The sequence below is a fragment of the Argopecten irradians genome, chromosome 1, assembly GCF_041381155.1.
Source record: "Argopecten irradians isolate NY chromosome 1, Ai_NY, whole genome shotgun sequence".
Taxonomy (NCBI): domain Eukaryota; kingdom Metazoa; phylum Mollusca; class Bivalvia; order Pectinida; family Pectinidae; genus Argopecten; species Argopecten irradians.
The window spans coordinates 73,005,043-73,026,265 of NC_091134.1; the positions used below are offsets into that span (position 1 = coordinate 73,005,043).

Consider the following 21,223-nt stretch of genomic DNA (forward strand, 5'->3'; position numbering starts at 1 on the left):
AAATATCATATTTTTGTACCAGGTTCGTTTCCGGAGCACAACTCTAAAAACAGCATAGATATTTCCATGAAACGTCATAGACACATTGTTCTTATGGTCTAGTAGTGCCTTTTGCTATTTATAGGTTTTCACTTTTTGTGCTTTTTTCTGTAACCATAGAAACATTGCTGAAAATATCATATTTTTGTAGCAGGTTCATTTCCGGAGCATAACTCTAAAACCAGCAGAGATATTTCCACGAAACTTCATAGACACATTTTTTTTATGGTCTAGTAGTACCTTTTGCTATTTTTAGGTTTTCATTTTTTACACTTTTTCCGTTACCATGGAAACATTGCTGAAAATATCATGGTAAATGGTAAATGTTATTTTGCAAAACTCCACCCATCTTTGTGTATATAGGCTAATATAAATGTCAAGGCTGTATACCTGATTCAACAATTGCAGCCCCGCTCTACTTGAATTATACTCCATTTTTCTTTAGCTCAACTTCCTTTTTCCTGGTTTTTTTTCATACACATAAGTCTCCACAATCAAACTTACTTCAGCTTTGATATCTCCATTGGCGAGGGATCTGAATGACTCTGTCCTTGTTGCCATTATTCTTTAGCTCCTTTATTTACGTTAAATACATAACATTGTAACAACACTAATTTGTCAATAAAAGTAGACCTGGAAATATTGTAAACTTATAAATAACTTTATCTTGTAAGTTAAATAAATGTTTATAGTTCTGTGTTGAACATTTATCATTAACGTTATATAACAATGCAAATACTTATTGTTTTCTTTTCTGATTGACAGGTGTGCTTTATTTCCTCAGCTCCACCGTGAATCCCATCCTTTACAATGTCTTATCACGGAAATTCAGATATGCTTTCAAACGTACATTTTGTCGGTGCTGTCTTAACCTTGAGGCGTTCCCAACGTTTTATAAACTGAAAGCAATTTTCATCAACAAGAATGAGCAGCAATCCACGACGCCCAGTGGTATGAGATATCTGTTCCCACAGAAACCAATAGTATTGGACACATTCTACCAAAAACACAACCGACGTTTATCAAAGACAGAACACCCATTGAACCAAGGTTCAACAAAAGATACATTGTTAAAAGTTTCTACCGGGTGTGGGTCAAGTAGTGGTACGCATGCGCATTCTGACGGGCGTCTCCATTGCTTGTGTCGACACAAAAGTTGTTCGAGTCATCGGACGCGACAGAGTATCGAGAGCCAGATGTTTTGTAAACAATTCAGCAACGCTTCATACCAAGACATAGAGACCTTGAAACGACTACAGTGCTTCCGGGACGAATGTCATCTAAAATCGTTTGACTCTGTACCGGAAGTGATGGAAAGGGACGTCAATGTTAATCTCATTTAAATATGTACAGATGCCGAGAGACACATCTCAGTTGACACTGCTCAATATTGACCTTTGTGATGATTGGCTGTTATATAATTCTAAAGTGTAAAAAACCATTGTACTGCTTTTATATATAGCGGCGTATACCAAAATTTCATATTACACGATTAGGATATGGTAATCACCAGATGGATATGGTCATTGGTTGATGTTAAAAAAATGAAGTTTGTTTTAACAGTTGGTAAATTGTATGTTTGGAACGCAACACTATGACTACAAAGAAAATGAAATTACGGTACTTATAGCTCAATCTAGTTGAATACTTAGACAATGATGAAATAAAAATAAAAAGGATGTCATTAGAAAATAGATAGGTATAATTACAATTTATATGTGATTTATTCCATATCTACTTCATCTTCTTACATGTCTGAGTGAAATTAAAGCTAAATATTAATAACGAGTTTCGCTGAAATACTTTTCCCCTCAATATTATATCCAAAATGCGTAATATTACCGTTGTTTCATATCTTATCCGTCTATTTGTTATTATTTGTTTCTATATTTGTTACAAATGTTTATGTGCGGGTATGATATATTGGAGGTATATAGATTTGGTACAGCAATAACTCACATATATATTTGAAATGTTGCAGTGCTCGTTTAAATCTATTGAACACAGATATCTAATTCGATACAAGTGCTTAAAGGAAAGTCGAATGTCATGTTTTAATTTTATGTAAATTATAGTTGTCTATTAATTGTATAACTACTATGAATGACCTTTATGTTAATATTCCGTTTTATCCAATCCACAAACCGATTTTGTCATGGTTTTGTCGTACTGTATGTTCCACTGTACATTTCACAGTTTGTTTTGAATTATTTTCTGTTTCCAGCACAGATATTGATCCCACATCTGACATGTGTCTGAGTTACATGTGATATACCTGTAGAAAAAAAACACATTTGAGATAAAACTGCTTAGTTCAGCTGCTTTCGTATAGGATAAAGCTATATCGTAATTTCTTTCCCGGTGACATGCTTTTGGTCTAAATAATATCTTTCTGCTGTAAATACATACAATATATACACCCCTGGACTATTTCATAGTAAAACTGGAGGCAACCGAATAGAACAGGTAATTTAGTCATTTGATGAACATCAAACGAGCCATATAACGGTACACTGTGGTTGACTGTGTGGCTTTGATGTTAGGCGTCGCTCTCTCTGTAGTCTTCAAAAGAAATCTCTGCTAGCCTGTGATTGGTCAAATGTTTTCCGCTGAGCTGCATTCAATTTCACTATGAGATAGTCCAGGGGTGTAGAGATCGTAAGTGATCGGAACCCCTGGAATATCGAGGCTGCTGATACAACATACAGGCATACATACTGTACAGCTGTATAGATTTATCTAAAAATTAAAAGTTACCATGGCAAGTAAATATTTAGATAAGTTAAAGTTCAGTGGGGGTTTCCGTTTAGCATCAAAAACATTGTGATGCAATATTGCAAAATAAACCACACATATTTATAAAATGGGAGAAGGTTAGTTACTCTTTAACGCACAAAACTTAAGGCCATACATATCGACACTACAAAGTTTGTTTTCCTAGATATTACGAAGGGTTATCAATCGTAATCAAGAATAAGTTTTTTCACTTTACAATGTAATATGTTTTTATTTTATTTTTACTTTTTTTCTTGAAAATATTTAACGTTATACCGATGATTTGGATCATGTCTTTTTAGTACTCAATGTGTTTTCTCAATTATAGATTCTTTGGTCTAGAGCCATCTCTATGTCCTGTTGTTTTTAACTTAAAGTATATCATGTAAAAACAGACAAATTATTCATATAGCTTCTGAAGTTGATACGTGTAGAAACTGGATTCGTTCTTTATATGTCATTAGCTACGTCCATTTCATTGTACCATGTTTTATTTATAAAAACAAGCTTTGCCTAAAATGTTATAAATCTCGCTTTCTAATACGTCCAAACATTTTATTTGCAATATATTGAAATATTCGACTCAGCATTTTTATATGCATTATATGATAGCATATTACATGTATATTATGCGGCAGCGAAGATAAACCAAAAGAACTCTATTACAAAGTATTGTTAGTGGAGCTTTCAAACTGTTTGCTAATTTCGGCAGTATATAATGAATTTATTTACATGTTAAATATTTTTTTATAATGTTGTTCGCTTGTAGATACGTTCGTGGAAATGTAAAGAGGACAAAATAAGTGAAAGTTTCCGCCAATAATTACAATAATTTACAACACTGTTCACATTATAAAGGTGTAACGGTTACTATGAAGATAGCCGTTTTGTAAAAATATCTGTTGTACATAATGTTAGTGATGTTTGAGTTACAACACAAATCAGTTATATCGCACAAAGCTAGTCCTCTCGCCTTTTTATCTGGTATGAACATTTAAATTAATAAAGACATCAAAGACATAAAATGTGAAAACAAATAACATAACAATATACGTTATATTAAGCTTCACGTTTAGTAAGACAAAACCTACTAAACATTCTGTATTTTTCTGTTCTTTAGAATCACATCAGCTATGCCTGCTATACCTTACAAATAGCGAGAAAACCAAGTCCTTTGATATTCAGGGTAAACTATAAATATTGTCAGCTAAGCCATTTTCACTATTATCGCTATATTCGGTGTATATTTAGTTTTAAAAGCGTTCTTGCTGGTCCTCAACATGACTAGAGGCCACGTATAATATCGGAATGGCGATGTAGTTTTAAAACTATCATTTACTAGGTCATCTTTTGCTTAATATTATTTATAGCAAGACTAGTACATTTATATACCGACTAAAAACAAACACATACGATATCAGTCAAGTTCATTTATAGAGTAACGCTGTATTGATCAGCTACAAATAGGAGGTTTCAGGACAACACAATAATTAAATACTGGATGTCATAGTTATGATCCTTCAATAAGTAGCATTTCATGCAAATGATTCGATAAGTTACACATATATAACACAAAGTATGGATTAGCCGTTACACTGGCTTATGAATTTAAATATTCGACATTAAAGCTAATTGACCTTTGAACGGTGCTACAATATATAGTTATGCGTATATCATTATTGTGTTGATGATTTAATAAATTTTACAATTTTCCCTTTAATTTAATCTATGTTACTATTGGCATATTGATGTACATTTAACAATACGTGTTTATATGACTTTGTAGGCTTATATGTTTCTAACATTCCATGATATTAAATGGCTGACAAGTTATGAGTATAAATTGAACTGTATTGTGAATTTAAACAGTATTATGGCATATTCACTATCTCATAACATTTCATAGTATGAACATATTACATAATTATCTGCCCTTGATTGTTACGTCATATGATTACGAGTTTTCGGGGAAAACGACTAGTCTCGTAATCCCCGGGCTCTCTACGCCCATTCAGCTGGTCTCGTTCAGCGGCGGAAGTCTGGGAAATGCGAGACTAGGAAAACAGCATGATTTTGCAATCTTTCCCAGAGTTCATTGCTCTTCTTATTTAGTGAACCATGGGAGATTGGTGATTTTGCTCACGAACAAAAATGAAGTCACAATCGATACCTACCCACAGTAATAGAAAACTCTGTAGTATGTAAATACTCCATTACTTTTGTTGCTATGTGCTACACATATTATGTCTTTTTATATTGCTTTGATAGATATACAATACACATCTGTAATTAAACTTCATTGGTGTATATGGACTGTCCATTAACAGATATGTGCAGCACTATATTCTGAAAATGAAATGAAGTGAAAGTCTGTTTAAACGAAACTACTGCACAATGGAGTAACATTCGGTAAAGGAAGCAAATCCTGATTTATTTCCTTCATATTTGTGTAATAGCATATTGGTGTACAGAACAACTTGCACGGTTTTGTTGTATTGTTTTAAATAGTTTTGCCAGCTATACTCCGCTTTCTGTATATGTGGGTTAAATCTGCATAGTGCTATACGTTGTATAATGATTTATGTTACAAGTGTTAGAATTAAGGACTTCTGAAAGCCAATGACAATACTGACCACTAAAACAGATACGAATACCTAGTGACTTGCTCAAATAGTTGTGTGTGCGTGTGTGCGAACTATAAATGAATATACGCATCTTATCACAAGCAAACCAGTAACTTTGTAAAAATAAATAATGAATAAGTAAACACATTTCCGTCATAACCGCTACATTGTGACCCACTCTACATCACTTTGTCCATATATAAACTTATGTTTTACAGTAAGTTTACACAATAAGTAAACAATAAGATAATTTAATTTGGTTAATTACATGTATATTGTATTGACAATGTAACATGTATTTAACTTTTGGTGAAGCGGTCACAGAAAGCCAAAAGAAATTTTAAGCAGTGCAAATAAATTTTGATATTTTTGACAAAGTGTTGTTTTTCTTTGCTGTTGCTCAGAGTATGTTAACAACATAACGGTCTGAAAATAGACATCTCGCAATCTTCTCTTTGATACCGTATGGTCGAGAACTGCTCGAGCATATGTCTAATTCTAACAGTAATACACTATAGGAGACATGCCATTAGACATTCTTTTTATTCGTGAGTATTAAAGTTCAAGACATTAATTTAAAATGAAGTTCATGTGTATAATTATATCCAGTTACAATTATACGTCAGAATATGAACGTGGAATTAATTGGCGGTAACAGCACTTTACTAGAGTCATCTATATCTCGACACCGATGTACTGGAACTCTATTTAAAATACTGTTGAATGTGTGATAATGAGATATCCTGCTTACATGCGTTCACTTCATATATATATATAGTATATGTCAAATTGAAATCTTGATTTTGTACAGCTTTTTACAAGGTGCGATGATCACAACCACCTTTAGCAATTGTAAGAACGGATTCTAAGACTTCATATCCACAGTTTCCTCTTTTTTTCATAAATTAAATGTATGACACGACAAGTATATGAAATTGCGTTCAATCAGAGGAAGCTATTTTGTGCGAATCCACACTATTTAAGTCTATGTAGAGACAACTGCGCATTGAATTGATTTTCCACACGCCAGCTCTAGGTCATCTACTAAGTCAGTAAAGCGAGTGTTACAGTTTTCGGTTACTAGAAATCGCAAATAACCGTAACTATAGCGATATGATGAAGGAAATACTTGTTTTGTTTCGTTGACGTAACGTATTTATAAAGTCTAACAAGTGCCAGTGATTTATTTGATCACCTGTTAATTAGAATGTTGAACTTTTCCATAAACCACACTCTAAGGCACTGCTGTGCACCTCCTTTCGTGACGTTGTCCATGTCTGGTTGTTTTCTCCTAGCAACCATGGGGTAATACCTTACTATGTGAGAAAACATTCATCTTAGAAATAGGGCAAATAGCAACTATAGAGAAATGTGAGTTGTTTTTATATTTGTCATTACGTATGACGTGGAGAATAGAATTTGACAAGGATCGTCATTGACAATTAATGACTATGTTCACCGATTTATTAAATACGAATGGAAAAAAAGTTAAAGATAGGATGTGATATTGTGAAGAATCATTGAAAAATTGAATATGTGGTGTTTTCATTATCATTACCCTGTCACGGGCATTAGAAAAGTGACTTGGCAATACACAAAATATATGTACGTCACACTGACTTCACGGACCACACAAACCTGGTGTTTATGTTCCAACCAAACAAACATTTTTGAACTCACAGTACTATAAAATGACCACAGCGATCCTCACCCATCATGATATCATGGACTTTCTTGGACGTTCTCAAGTCTCTGAAATTTGACAAACACAGATGTTAAGTATAGGAGGAAAATGAAAACTATGGAATAGTCAAGATAATGAATTAATTGTTCGAAGGCCGTAATTATTGTTATAACACTCTTATGTACAAATGTAGATATATGCACAGATGTTAAAATAGATATAAAACTTAAGAATGAGGCTCGTTATTAAAAAAAAACAAAGAAGTCATTTTATAAGTCAATTTATCCCAAATATTGCCTATAACTCAATAAATCATAATTACAATTTGTTAGAATGTTCTACTAATTTTGGCACAGCAAACTATTGTTTCTGGTCTTAAATATCATTTCTATTCATGTATTTCTACGTCAACAAAATGGCGAAAAATTACTATTTATTAATAATTACAAAATCATCTTTTGATGAAAGATGCTCCACCGCCGACAGAGCATAAATGATACTCATAACTTAAACAATAGTTGGTGTTTAATCGTGTATTAACACAAAAATAATATAAAATAATTTGTTTTGCTTTTGGTGCATACGCAATCAGCACTTCATTTTATATAGAACATGGTGCCACTGAATTTTTTTCGGGATGCAATAAATTATTTTTGATATTTTTATCTTGAAATAAAATTAGAAGCTCAAACTTTTCAATGGTGGTAATGGTTTATAGTAAGTAACTTTTGTAACTGAATAAAAAGACTAATTCGTCTTCTCTTGCTTTTTATTGAGGAAAAATATTTATTTGTTAGCGATGGAGCATCTTTAAAAGTAAATTTAAATGTACTGATCATAACGTCGACCTAGAACACAATCGCGCTAGAGGAAATCTGCTGATAAATACCAACAACGTCTAAATGTCAGAGGAAATCTTATGATAAAAACTACATCTAGATATCAGAGGAAATCTGATGATAAGAAAGACGTCTAGATGTCAGGGTAAATCTGATGATAAAACGACGTGTAAATGTCAGAGGAAATCTGATGATAAAATCAAGGTATAAATGTCAGAGGAAATTTGATGATAAAATCCAGGTATAAATGTCAGAGGAAATTTGATGATACAATCCAGGTATAAATGTCAGAGGAAATTTGATGATAAAATCCAGGTATAAATGTCAGAGGAAATTTGATGATACAATCCAGGTATAAATGTCAGATGAAATTTGATGATAAAATCCACGTATAAATGTCAGACGAATTATAATGATAAAAACGACGTATAGATGTAAGACGAAATATAATGATAAAAACCACCTATAAATGTTAGACGAAATATAATGATAAAAACCACGTATAAATGTCAGAGAAAGTCTTATGATAAAAACCACGTATAAATGTCAGAGAAAGTCTTATGATAAAAACCACGTATAAATGTCAGAGGAAATCTGATGATAAGAACCACGTATAAAGGTCAGAAAAAAATCTAATTGATAAAACCATGTCTAAGTATAAGGTGAAATGTAAAAGGAAGAATAACTGTGTGATGTTTTCACTATGAATTGGTGAAGGGGCGATAACTAAGTGTTCTTTTGTATCATGTCCAAGTGAGTATGTTAAAAACTGCTTTGTGTCAGTCCATGGTATATGTTATAGAACTCTCCCCACATCCCCCCCAAACCTCCCTGTACTACATAGACAGCGTTGTTTGTTTTTGTACTTACTTTCACCATTGCGTGCTAGTCAAAGGTGACTACATTTGGGATCTTAAGTTTCTTTTGATCCTTAACGACTTTCATCATATATATGCAGTAATTTTATAAAATATATAGGATTACTAACACTCGTAAACTATGTTACATATTATAATGTAATGCACTTAAAGCATACTGTACCTAGCTGTCTTTGGATGCAATTTATTCATGTGTTCAACTAAATATTTAGAATAACCGTAAAATGTAAGGCTCACATGCATTCGTCATCAATCTGGTTCATTTTGGACGCAGCATTATACTGCCATGAAAGTTGTGTCATAAGAAACAAACCTCAGAATATCGGATATCAGAAACAGTCAAACACCATTGACTTCATGGTATAATTTTAATGTAGAACAAAGATCAATAGTACCTGCGGTGTCTTTTTCGATTTCTATTTCATGTATTCGTTTTGGTTCGTATGGGTAATCTGGCCTTGTTTGAAATTGTTTCTGAAAATGTAGGTAAGACAATCTCAACACCCAGCCGAAATAAGATCAAATGTAAGTTTCGATTTAAACTAAATATTTGTGGAAAAGGAAACAGAATTTTCTTAGAATCAGTCCAAGTATAAATAAATATATATATACACTTTTAATGACGTGCCCGACATAAATTGCATGGATGTTTTAACTGTTACTTTCTAATCGAACATTGTAGGTGGTTATTATGATATACATTTATTTAATTGAACTGAAAACAGCTACATCTGTGTGGATGAATAACTCTGAATGGTCGTTACTGATGAATCGATAATACGACACTAAGATAAGGAAAGAAGTGGCGATTCCTTTGATACAATTAACTCCACGCATCCAGTTGTCCCGTTACGACTACAATTATAATTGCCTGCATGCAGTTATACCTGGTTATGCCTTATCAATTTGTACTTAACGCACATCTGTGTACTCCCATGTATCTGACAATTGATAATCGATCTATATTTCCCGTTTTCCTCCTTTCCCGTACACAAATATTTGAAACATTAGATGTATATACAGCAATTGGTATCGGCCATGGAAATGATAAAAATCATTTATGGATTTATTATACATATTTATGATATTTTCTATAGATTTGTAACAATTGGACTAAACTATGCAAAAATTTCCCCTTTCGTCAGAAACTTTACTAAATATTACATTTTCCTCAGTGAAATATAAGGTTTTATGGTGAAAACATATTTGGTATTTTTCACCCGAGTGCAAATATCAATCTTTATGTTTTTACTCAATATTGACCAATCACAGCGTTTACAGTGGAAACATCGTTCTGGCGGGAATACCTTCTTATAATAAAACCAACAATATAATAGTACACGCAGCTATACTTATTGGACCATAAATGTGCATTTGATTATTTTATGTTAATTATCCCAAAGTGTGGAACTAAATTAGTAAGTGGGATTCAAAGAGGTAGTAAATAAGTATCATGCCGGATAGAAATACATGTACCAGTATCAGGACAGTTGGTACATGTATTTCAATCCGACATGATACTTATTTACTACCTCTTTCACTCTCATTTACTAATTTAGTTCCATATATATGTGTAGAACTAGGACAGAGACATCAAATGTGATAAACAGATTATTACATTTTTCTTGTTGAATAGGAATTACATTTCATCTCTTGAGCTGAAAACTTTTATATTTTTCACTTGTAAAATATCAAAGTTTCCATCACACTCGATGAAATATAACAGTTATTCATCAAGGACTAAGGAATATCCTTCCTCTATATATTTTCATAATAAGACATTAAATACTGTATTCTATTCTGTTGTATTTTGCTTTTATTAAAATTCGTTTCTTTTGAAACGCAACCTGTTACGCCTTCATTGTAAATTGAATGTGTAGGAGTTCCCCACTCTGTCCGTGACTCAGAGTATTTACGCCAATACCGCCATATGTTTCTGTTTTGTGTTTTTATTGTCATTTTCCTATCTTGAAGATTTCTGTTGACGATCTGTACGTATGGTCCACCGTAGGTTCAGGTAAGTCTATTTACACATACGACTATATACAGCGATAAGTGTTGATCTTGTCTCATTCACAATGGCTGGGATGGAGGTCACACACTACCCTGACCAAGTCAGGGACAACTTGTCAGGCAAGACTGTCCTGGTCATCGGGTCAAGCAGAAGTGGAGCCAGGTCCGTGTGGGATATTTTTAAAGACGCAAAGATTAAGGTAATTTTTTAACAATAAATATCATTTTACAAGACGAGTTGGATATTCCTCAGTGGAACCACTTGTGGTGAAAGAGTGATGTAAAACAATCTCATCAATTAGATTTCCATAACTGCTTGTATCCGGTAAAGATATTTTGACGCGTAAACTGTGAAAAACATTTTAAGACATAAGATTAAAAATAAGTAGTTACCAATAAATTAGATTGTCTTGGTCGAATATAGTCAAGATTTTGCTTGCTTTGAAAAAATATATTTGTAGTTAACCATTGATGTCACTTTTTTAAAATTCCTTCGGATATGAAAAAGATAATTGTTTGTAAACTGTGTGAGTCCGCGTAACGTTTTCTCACAAAAGTTTGCAGACAATATTTTATCATAACCCGATGAAATAGGAAAAAAGATTTGACGAAATAGAATACATTTTGATATTCGATTCCATTGGTTTTCCAATGGATTATTTTTGCATTTTTTATTTTTTCAATGTTTATATTGTGACGTCACGATAACGTCGGGCTTTCGCACAATTTTCGGAATTTATTTTTTCATAGTGGTATGAAAAAGAACAGGCCAATCAGAAAGCCAGATTTGATATTAAAACAAGGTAAAATTAATTCTACGAGTATAAAGCCACATAGCTATATGGAATGGGCTATATGGTAATCTCTTTAATGGTTTGATGCAATTAGTATACGACCTCCTATAACGGTACAGATCGAGAGTTGTCGGAGAAGCCAGTCTACGTTTGACAGTCCAATGCGTAATTATTTAGTCGCAGATATAACAAACATATGCTTCAAAACAAAATTTCTCAATTTATATTTTGTGAGAATTGAACGTACCATTTCAGGTCTATTTAATCAATAATACATCATTTAAAGCAGTCTATATCATAACGTAGGTACCAAAGATCAAATGTCAGTTAAACGTCTTTACCAGTCAAACTTACTTGTACAACAATAGTTGAACATATAAGGGGTTATTTAACGCCAGAAATGAATTGCATTGCTATCTCAAAATAATCGCTAGGGAATGAATAAATCTAAAGTAGCATACAAGGCTTTTAATTGTTATTGACATTGTCTTTTTAGAACCATCGTTAATATTTACAGGTCATAATGGTAGCACACCGTACCTCGAACTACGGAGAAAGCAAGGTGGATACAACAATCTACTATGACTATTACACCGACCAGTCCAGCCTTGATAAACACGCCATCAACATCATTGGACTTCTAGGAGATCGTGTAGGAGAAATTGACGGATGTTTTACCTTTACTGAGCCGGACACCCCCATCACGGCTGCCGTATGTCTGAAGCTTGGGCTCAGAGGAGTCCATCCGACAGCGGCATTGACAGTTCGGAGCAAGCAAAAGACATACGAAGCCCTCAGATCCAAAACAAGAAATACTGTTTACGATACAGAACAATTTTCACCTGAGTCTTATCGCATCCGAAATGTAAATGACATCAAGGAAGTTAAGCATATAAATTACCCAGCCATTCTAAAGCCTGAACATGACGCTGGTTCCTGGGGAGTGACAAAAGTAATGTCGGCAGAGGATTGCGTTTCTCATTATAACAGATTACAAACTATGTTTGCATCGTCATCTCACGGGGAGACCTTTGGAAGGTCAATGGTTCTAATGGAGCTCCTAGACGGGCTATCCTACGATGTCGACATGGTGATCTATGAAGGGGAACTCATGGCCGCCTTTATAACTGACATTGGTCTCTACGTTCCAGGCATGCTTAATGATACCACAACCTGCCAACCTACCAATTTGTCGGGGGAACTTAAGGAACAGCTTATTACCGCTGCTCATCATTGCTTCTATAATGTCGGTTTACTAAATGGAGTTTTCAATGCAGAATTCAAAAAGACAAGATCCGGTTTCAAACTGGTCGAAATTAATGGAAGAATAGGATGCTATCGTAGATGCATCGTCTACAAAACTACATATGGTGTTATCTTATGGGAGATTGCAGCCGCTATCGCCTGTGGAATCAAGCCCTACTTTCCTAAAATTACTGTTTAATGTTTCGCTGTGGGAGCCTTCCTGTTCATTAGATATCACGGGAAACAATTCCTCCAAAATGGTGTCAGGGATAAGCTGGTATCTTTGGCTGAGGCGAATGACATAATCTTAAATTTGAGAACTGAAGTCATAGACTTGGAGTGTGAGGATGAATATCAAAAACCGTTTTGCCATCTGATTGCTCTCAACAACACAAGCACCAAGTATGCAAGAGAAGCGCTTCTAAACATTTGTCATAATCTCGGGCTGTTGTGTAGTGATTATGACATTGAGAGGTTCACAGAAATGTGGGCATGAGGTTGTAAATATAATACTGTATTGTAAACCCAATATACAATTATTCCAGAATATTTCTTATGTATATATTAAACAAATATCAATATTTATTTAAGAGCAGCTTCAGGTGGTAGTCTCACATACCCAATAAGGACTTTGTGCTATATGATTTAGACCCTTCTGCACCCCCAACCCCCCAAAAATTCCATTATTATTTCAACTAAGAGGTAAGTATCATTGTATTGAAATATTTAAAACTTCTCTTATACATTTTTGACATATTTTTGATAGGGATAGGGTTTCATGCAAGAAACAATTGAACTGACTTAACATTTACTGAGAATATGCAGACGATTAAAATACATCTTTTGGAGAAATTAAAAGTTTGTTCAATGATGCTCTCTATGATTTCTAGAATAAAAACAAGGCTAACAATTATCAAATTTTCAAATTTGCTTACTTTATGCATATTCCGGATGGCTACCACGGTAACTCCATCTACAATACCATGTGTGACGACATTACGAGGGCCACAAAGAGTCCAAACCATTCATAGTCGTGTCCATGTAGTTTACAATTCTTTATACTTTCAAGTAATATATTGCTATGCACGTTTATCAAGAAATTGATCATGTCAAGTTTTTTAAATGGATATTCAAATTATGAAAATATATTATGTACATGAAAACACAACATTCGTGTGAGGTAAACTTTCCCATAAAAAAAATCTGAAACAAAAAATGTATATGTATAGTTTAACAGGTGTGATTTATACCAATGCCTTTTAAATACTTAGTTTTTGTATTGGTGGTAATCAGGTAAAACCGATAGTTATGCATTTCTTACAAATCTTCACATATATAAATACAAATATATCACTATTATGATGTTGAATTGTTAAAGAAAAATATTATGATAACAGTTGATACATTTGATTTTATTCAGTCAATTATTAAGGAAATTGAATTACGATTCATCAATAAAAACCATTTTAACACCATAAAAGCCTTTAATTTTCATTGATAAGGACTCCGGGTTATCTGCCATAATTTTATAACTATATGTTTCCTGTTGATATATTACATAGATGTCATCTAATATTTCATCAATTTAACATATGTTTTTAACGTTAAAACAATGGAAGGTTGATGGAATTATTAATGTTTATATTTCTATAACCTAATAGAGTATTTTTTTTCAAAATTTCAAACGGCCAAAATGCCAGAAAAGTCTTATTAAATTAAATCACGATCATTCAAATGCTTGGGCAGTTTGAAGTAATCTGTAATTATTCAATCGTCAAACATAAGTTGTCTCCCTTGCCATGAAACTACATTCTAAAGCGAACAAGTTTTAAAATACATTTTGATAATATGAATTGAGGCTAAGTTTTGGAAGTGTGCAGCTACTGTGTACATAAAGACCTTATTAGTGAAGGAAATATTTACTCTTAAAGACTGAAATATAAAAATTATGTTCACGTATAACAGCAGTATTATAGGATAAGGGTCTGCGCCCGAATACAATGTTTTCGTATTATTTTCCGACCTGGAAATAATAATTAATGTTGGATGTGCCGTAAGTATCATGATTATCATAGTGGTAGGTAAATCATGAAGAAAAAGAAGCATTTTGAGAATTATGATATTTACAATGCATTTTTTACTTTTACACGGACACAAAAAAAAAATCAAAATGAATTTATGCACTACTGCCAAACATTCTTTTACAGTGCAATGAAATGAGTAAATATGGTTAGACCACGAAACTAAACTGTGGTCTACAACATACATAACAAGAACCAAAAACGTTTAATGTGCAAAATGTCAATGTTATGGTTAATATTGATAAGGTACCATGCATTTTTCTGTGACCTTCAATGGTTTTCACTACTTAATTCATCAAATCTTTTGATATTTAAAAGACAAAATTAACATGTCAAAATGTATGCCCAGACGTGGCACATATAAATTTAAGCTTTGATAGACCTGGACTGAATTGTTCTTTCCCTAAGGGGCTGCGGTGGCCGAGTAGTTAGGATGTCTGGACATATTACCCCTCCACTCTTATTGTATGAGGGTAATGTTCCATTGTTCGTTTGTACAGTTCCATTGTATAAACGATGTAAAAGCCTGGCCATACTTACGCTGTTAGCCTACTATAGAGTATCAAATAAATGAGGTGAGGAGATAGCAGTACGCTATAATAGGTTGTATCTTTTGAACAGCGAGAAATAGCGTTCCACATCTTCGTGTTATTATATGCTTGACAAATATCTCAATGTAGCTTATTGTAAATAATGTATGTTACCACTTATAAATCAAGAAATGATGCTTGCTGGAATATATTTTGCACATAAAGTATCATTGTAAAAAATTAGATTCATTTCTTAAGAAAGTTTCAACCCTAAAGTAATATTATCTGTCATCCAATCGCTTAGAAAGCTTCAATCAGATTGGTCGGAATTTCCGACGAGACTAGCGAAGTAATCCACAGTATCAGACTACAAGCTAGTATAGGCTGATTACGTGTGTAACCGCTGATGTATCAACATATACCGCTATGTTATATTTGTTATTGTTATTTACGTATGTACTGGAAGAATCAACAATGAAAAAACATGTGAAATGTAACAATCTCCGGTTGTTCGGGTGATAAAATATCAAATATACATGTACTTAAATCACAAGAAAACTTGTGTTATACATATCTGATTACGTTTAAAATATCGGAGAGATAACTCCACCTTTTTTTATTTTACAATCATTTTGTTCCGTCACCTTTTCATTTAGTGATTAAAATATCTACTTGCATATACAGTTATTTTATTTGGTGCTAACATTATAACATGTTCTTTTATTGGTATATTATTTAAATATGCCGTTATTTGTTTCTACATTATTTTATGTTTCGTTGTTACATGTATATTATTACCAATGTATGATTTTGCTTTACATTATATTATATTTCATTATATGATATAATATGACTTTTCCCCTTTCCCATGTGGGATAGTTGCCAGGTACTGACCGCTGGTCTGTAGTTTTTCACCGGGTACTCCGGTTTTCCTACACAAATAAACCTTGCACATATTTACATAACCCTGACTGTTAATAAGAAATTAAACTAATACAACCAAAAATCCAAGCTATGTCCCCTAGACTTCGCTGTCAGACAGGTCAGGGTAGTCATATTGGTCAATATTAAGTGATCTCTGGTAGGCAATTTAGTAATTACATTGTTATCATTGTTTTCTTTGTTGTTTACAATGACAAGCGGAAATGAAACTTGGACATTGTTTAGTACGTATTGAGTGTTGAGGACAAATCAGCGTCTGCTTCAAAACAAACATTTCCGTTTCAGCATTAACATAGTTGTATTCTTTTGGATACACATGTAATGTTGTTCATAAATTACCAACTCGTGGAAGACTATTTTTGATCTGCAAAAGTCGTTTAAAAAGGAATATCTCTAAAGTCTAGCAGAATACCTCGACCGATTCGGAGCCCTTCGTCTGATCCAATGTGGCATCATTTAACTAAAAGTCTTCATGCATTCTATACATTGTCAAATTCCAATAGCCCTTTAACAAACGAAATTAGTCCCTTATGTTAATATGATATAGATACTGCAGCAACAACACATGTTCATCAGCTGATAGCATCATCTTAATACCAATAAACCCACATTTTCTATCAGTATTTACATACGTGGTATATCAACTGATGCAATATGGCTGTTGTCGGAACTATCAATGACGGACTGTGTAAAGTAACAAATTTCTTACTATAAATGAATCATAATGAAGTTTGATAGTAAGCTACATTGTATATCGTTATGTTGACATTCGAATATTATTAAAAGAAAGCGTGAACTTATGTTGATTTTAAAATAACAAAATCCCTGTTTATAGCAACATAAAAAAAATCATTTATTGTCTCTTTAAGTATATCCCGATCATTTATGCTTTCAATAACACCGAGTATGTCTTTATCCGAATTTACATTGGTCACGAATTCAGCAATCGCGGTGTTCTCTCAATGTTCATGCTTCTAGGTAATTTTAATTGCACACAGAATACAAACGGTTTTAGTAAACTATAAGTGGACCCCCTGGCCTGCAGTTAGGGTGTTACTTTTACCTGCTGTCCCATTGCATGATCGTAAAATGGGACTAAGTTCGGATGACATGAATTCCATGGAACTCACAGTACTAAGAATTAAACATAGATATATATCTAACGTATTTACAGAATAGTGTCAACCTTGCTATTCGTTTAATAGATATAAGTAAGTTGAGATATTGTAATACTTACAATACACCTTAAAACCTACGGTCTAATGCGACGTTTCAAATCAAAGAGTTAGCTTATGAGCTTATATCCGGTTCTAAACTGAAGACTGGAAGACAAATATTTCTACCCCATTGGACAGAAATATTTGCACTTCCGGTGAAGGAGATTTCTCTGTCTTACCCATGACAAGACACGCGTAGAAAATATTCGCGTGATACACCGGAAGGTGTAAAACGTCATATTCAAATCAAAATTAACCTGTGCAGTCCAATCAATTCAAGCTTGTGCTTCAAGCGTGTGCTGAACTTTGACCAAATGATTTTGATCAAAATTCACACAGTGGTAGCATATAGGAAAATATTACTATCCTTCATATTCACATATAAAAGAGTCTTTTCTTACCCTATGATGTAGTTCTGACCTATCTCATGATACACACTCGTGTTGTACGCATGGCTATCCATACAATACAACATTATGACGTCACGGAGTTATCAGCTGTCTATGAAGAGTATATTGCAGTATTTTGTAAAACGGTGAGATGTTACTAGGGAGACAGCTGTTGATGCTGTGGCGCCATAAGTTTGTAGTACATGGGTAGCTATGCATGTATGATATAATCCCGTATGTATAATATCAACAGTTATTTTCCATATAACACTGGATCCTTATAGACGTTTGTCTGTAGGATACGAATTACTTAAAGTAGTAAATATAGGACAAAGAAGCAATTCTTACAGTGTGGACAAAAGATTGTCGAATTTTCGAGGCGATCCGCCCCTTTGTCAAGACACAAGAAGAACAAATAAAATTACATGTCCGTGGCTGTCCTCAACATGTAATTTTATTTGTTCTTCTTCATAAAATGTCTGGAGTTATTCTTGCTATATTGCACTGTTGAACTATAAGAGTTAAATCATCTTTTTTACTTTTTTTTAATAAATATGTTATTCACAAATAAACCAAGTTAAAGTTCGACTGCTTTGCAGTCTTAAAATTTAATGGTAACTATTTTATTTAACAGCTATGATATGAAATCTCAAAGTCTAACATCTCATTCCTAATCTTTGTTTATTGGAATCTTTAAATCTTTGAAAAGGGAGCATGAAAGTTGTACTAACATTAAATAAATGAAAAGCCTGAATATAACTAGAATGACTGCTTGTTGCAATGTTAGAAAAGTTTTGATCACATTATTGCTTTCTTATCAAAATGCAAAAGAGATGGATTGAATACTATTTTCCCTTATGCTTGTTCACAGCGTTACATTAGATAAACTGGATATACGGTTTAGTATTTGGTTTGTTAATATAATTGAATATTAAAAGTCTCAAATAAGTCCATTAATAACATTTCAACAATTTTTATTGACACATAGATATTAAACATTGACGTATAGAAATATTCTCCCTAACATGGCTGTCAAGAAAAAGCTTTATCCTCGCCACTTTATCCTCGCCACTTTATCCCCACTTTATCCTCGCCACTTTATCCTCGCCACTTTATATAATTGTGGTTTTCCTTTTTATTGCTGCTCGTATGGAACATTTGTAAATTACCAAATAATGGATCCCATTTTTTCAATCAAACAGACAACCAGAAGACTGATTTCTCTTTTTAATACAGTTGAATTACTAGCTAGTGTCATCATCATTGTTTGAGTAAACAAAATAAGTAAATGTAGCTTTACAGGTATACATTGTACATGTAATATGGTACATGTATATTAATGATTCATAAAATGAAAGGAAGACGAGCATATTTCTTTATTATATCTGCTGAATTATAACCTCTTTTCATTCTACAATGTACTGAGTACTCCCTATAATATACATCTGTATAAAGATACCTTATTCAAGCACCTAATATCTTATCATGTGTTGTCACGCTGATATTTACACCAAAAACAACGCGTTTCATCGTATTGACATCGGTGACAAATGTGTCAAGCAATATATAGGAAGTGCCGTTTTTGTCAGGTGTTCCTTTCGTCATTGCAAAAATGCCGCTTACATCACTGAGAAATGCATATGGTCTATTGAAGCGTCATTTGTGTCCGGTTACCTTTTATCTTTTCAATGTAATATTTAATAAATTGTCAGTCTTAACTTTTTGAACATCTTTATTATATCAACTTGAGTGATTTACAAATAAAAAGGAATTATTTCAAACAGAACTTAATTATCCAGACCTGTAAGAATTATTACATAGTCTAGATAGTGTCCTGTTACATCTGGAGTGAAGGACAATCACATTAAATATTTTGAAGATATCAGATGTGGAACTATCTCTCGTTTAACAATATCCAACTTCGTGGGCTGTAATCTTAATATTTACACCATTTTGAAGAGAAAATATTAATTTCTGAATCTGTAATTTTGACCTACCTGTGATGTAACAGATTTTGCATGACACGGTGACCCTACTCTATGGATGCAAGCGCGGTGTGACCAAGCTTAACCAGGAAAATGACGTCCGAATCTGGACAGATTCAAGTCTGTTAGCGTAATTCGTTTTAATATTTTTTTCCGAAAAGGCGATGCTTGTTCAAGCGTTTTGCAACACGACTATTCTGCACGATGGCGCGAATTGCTTATGAAACTAGACGTATACATTGCCATAGCATATTTATTATTGGAGATCATTATATGACTGATATCTTGCTGGAAAACCCGCCAGACTATAGCAGTCATTCGCTTTTTCAGAATAGATTTACCATGAATGCTTGTTCTACACTAAAATCTCGATAGATGCAAACCCTGCGTTACCACGATTTTTCAGGAAGATGGCGCCCAAATCCCGAATTCAGGTCTGTTTCTGTCATTCTTTTTAATATTACTTCAACGGGTAATGCTTGCTGCACACCGAAAATTCGTCTGATTCAAGCGTTCTTGCTACATTGCTATCCTGCAAATTGGCGTGATTTGCATACGATTCTAACTGCTACGCCTCAAGGGGCGTAGCAAATATAAACGGTGTGTAATAAATCTGTTATATAGCTGACACTCAACACGTCATATAATAAATATTTTGCAAAGAGCGTGTTTGCAGGGCTCATGTTGCATTTTGTATAATTAATTCCAAAACAAATATTCTCATGCATTTATGCATCTGATAAGCGTTCATCATACTTCTTGCAGACTACCGTATGTGTATAGAGTGATATTCATAAGTGCATTGCATCACTGAAATGGAAATTATTTGTGGCAATATGGCCAATTATGGTATTGAAAATATACATCAATGTATCGAATATGTTAATAAACATAAATTTACTTAGATAACATAAAGGTACATACTATCATTAATATTTCAATATCCATCTTAGTCTATAGAGATCCACCTGTTGTCATCAGCAAATAAACCCAAAACGTTTATAACTATCAGCCTAAGAAAGAAAGACACAATCTCAGCAAAGAAGTTTCCTACAAAATGTCCACTCAGGTATACCCTGAACAGATGAAACAGGCCCTGGAAGGAAGACTATCCCCGTTATTGGGACAACGGGCAATGCTTGTTGCACAACGAACATTCGTCTGATTCAAGCGTTCTTGCTACATTGC

At 33.4% G+C, this 21,223-nt stretch overlaps 1 protein-coding gene and 1 pseudogene across 2 annotated transcripts in view; both read left to right on the top strand.

Annotated features, from left to right (window-relative positions):
* The window catches only part of LOC138307579 (pyrokinin-1 receptor-like), a 252,341-nt gene extending 246,002 nt beyond the window's left edge, over nt 1-6,339 (top strand). Inside the window, exon 4 of one of the 2 annotated variants that reach the window (XM_069248390.1) lies at nt 805-6,338. In XM_069248390.1, coding sequence (XP_069104491.1) covers nt 805-1,382 — 578 coding nt within the window. In that variant the 3' untranslated portion in view covers nt 1,383-6,338. Of the gene's footprint in view, nt 1-804 lie in introns of both variants that reach the window. The other variant, XM_069248384.1, reaches the window with a different exon arrangement.
* A 4,495-nt stretch (nt 6,340-10,834) lies between these two features.
* On the top strand, nt 10,835-14,356 carry LOC138311130 (carnosine synthase 1-like; annotated as a pseudogene).
* The last annotated feature ends 6,867 nt before the right edge of the window (nt 14,357-21,223 follow it).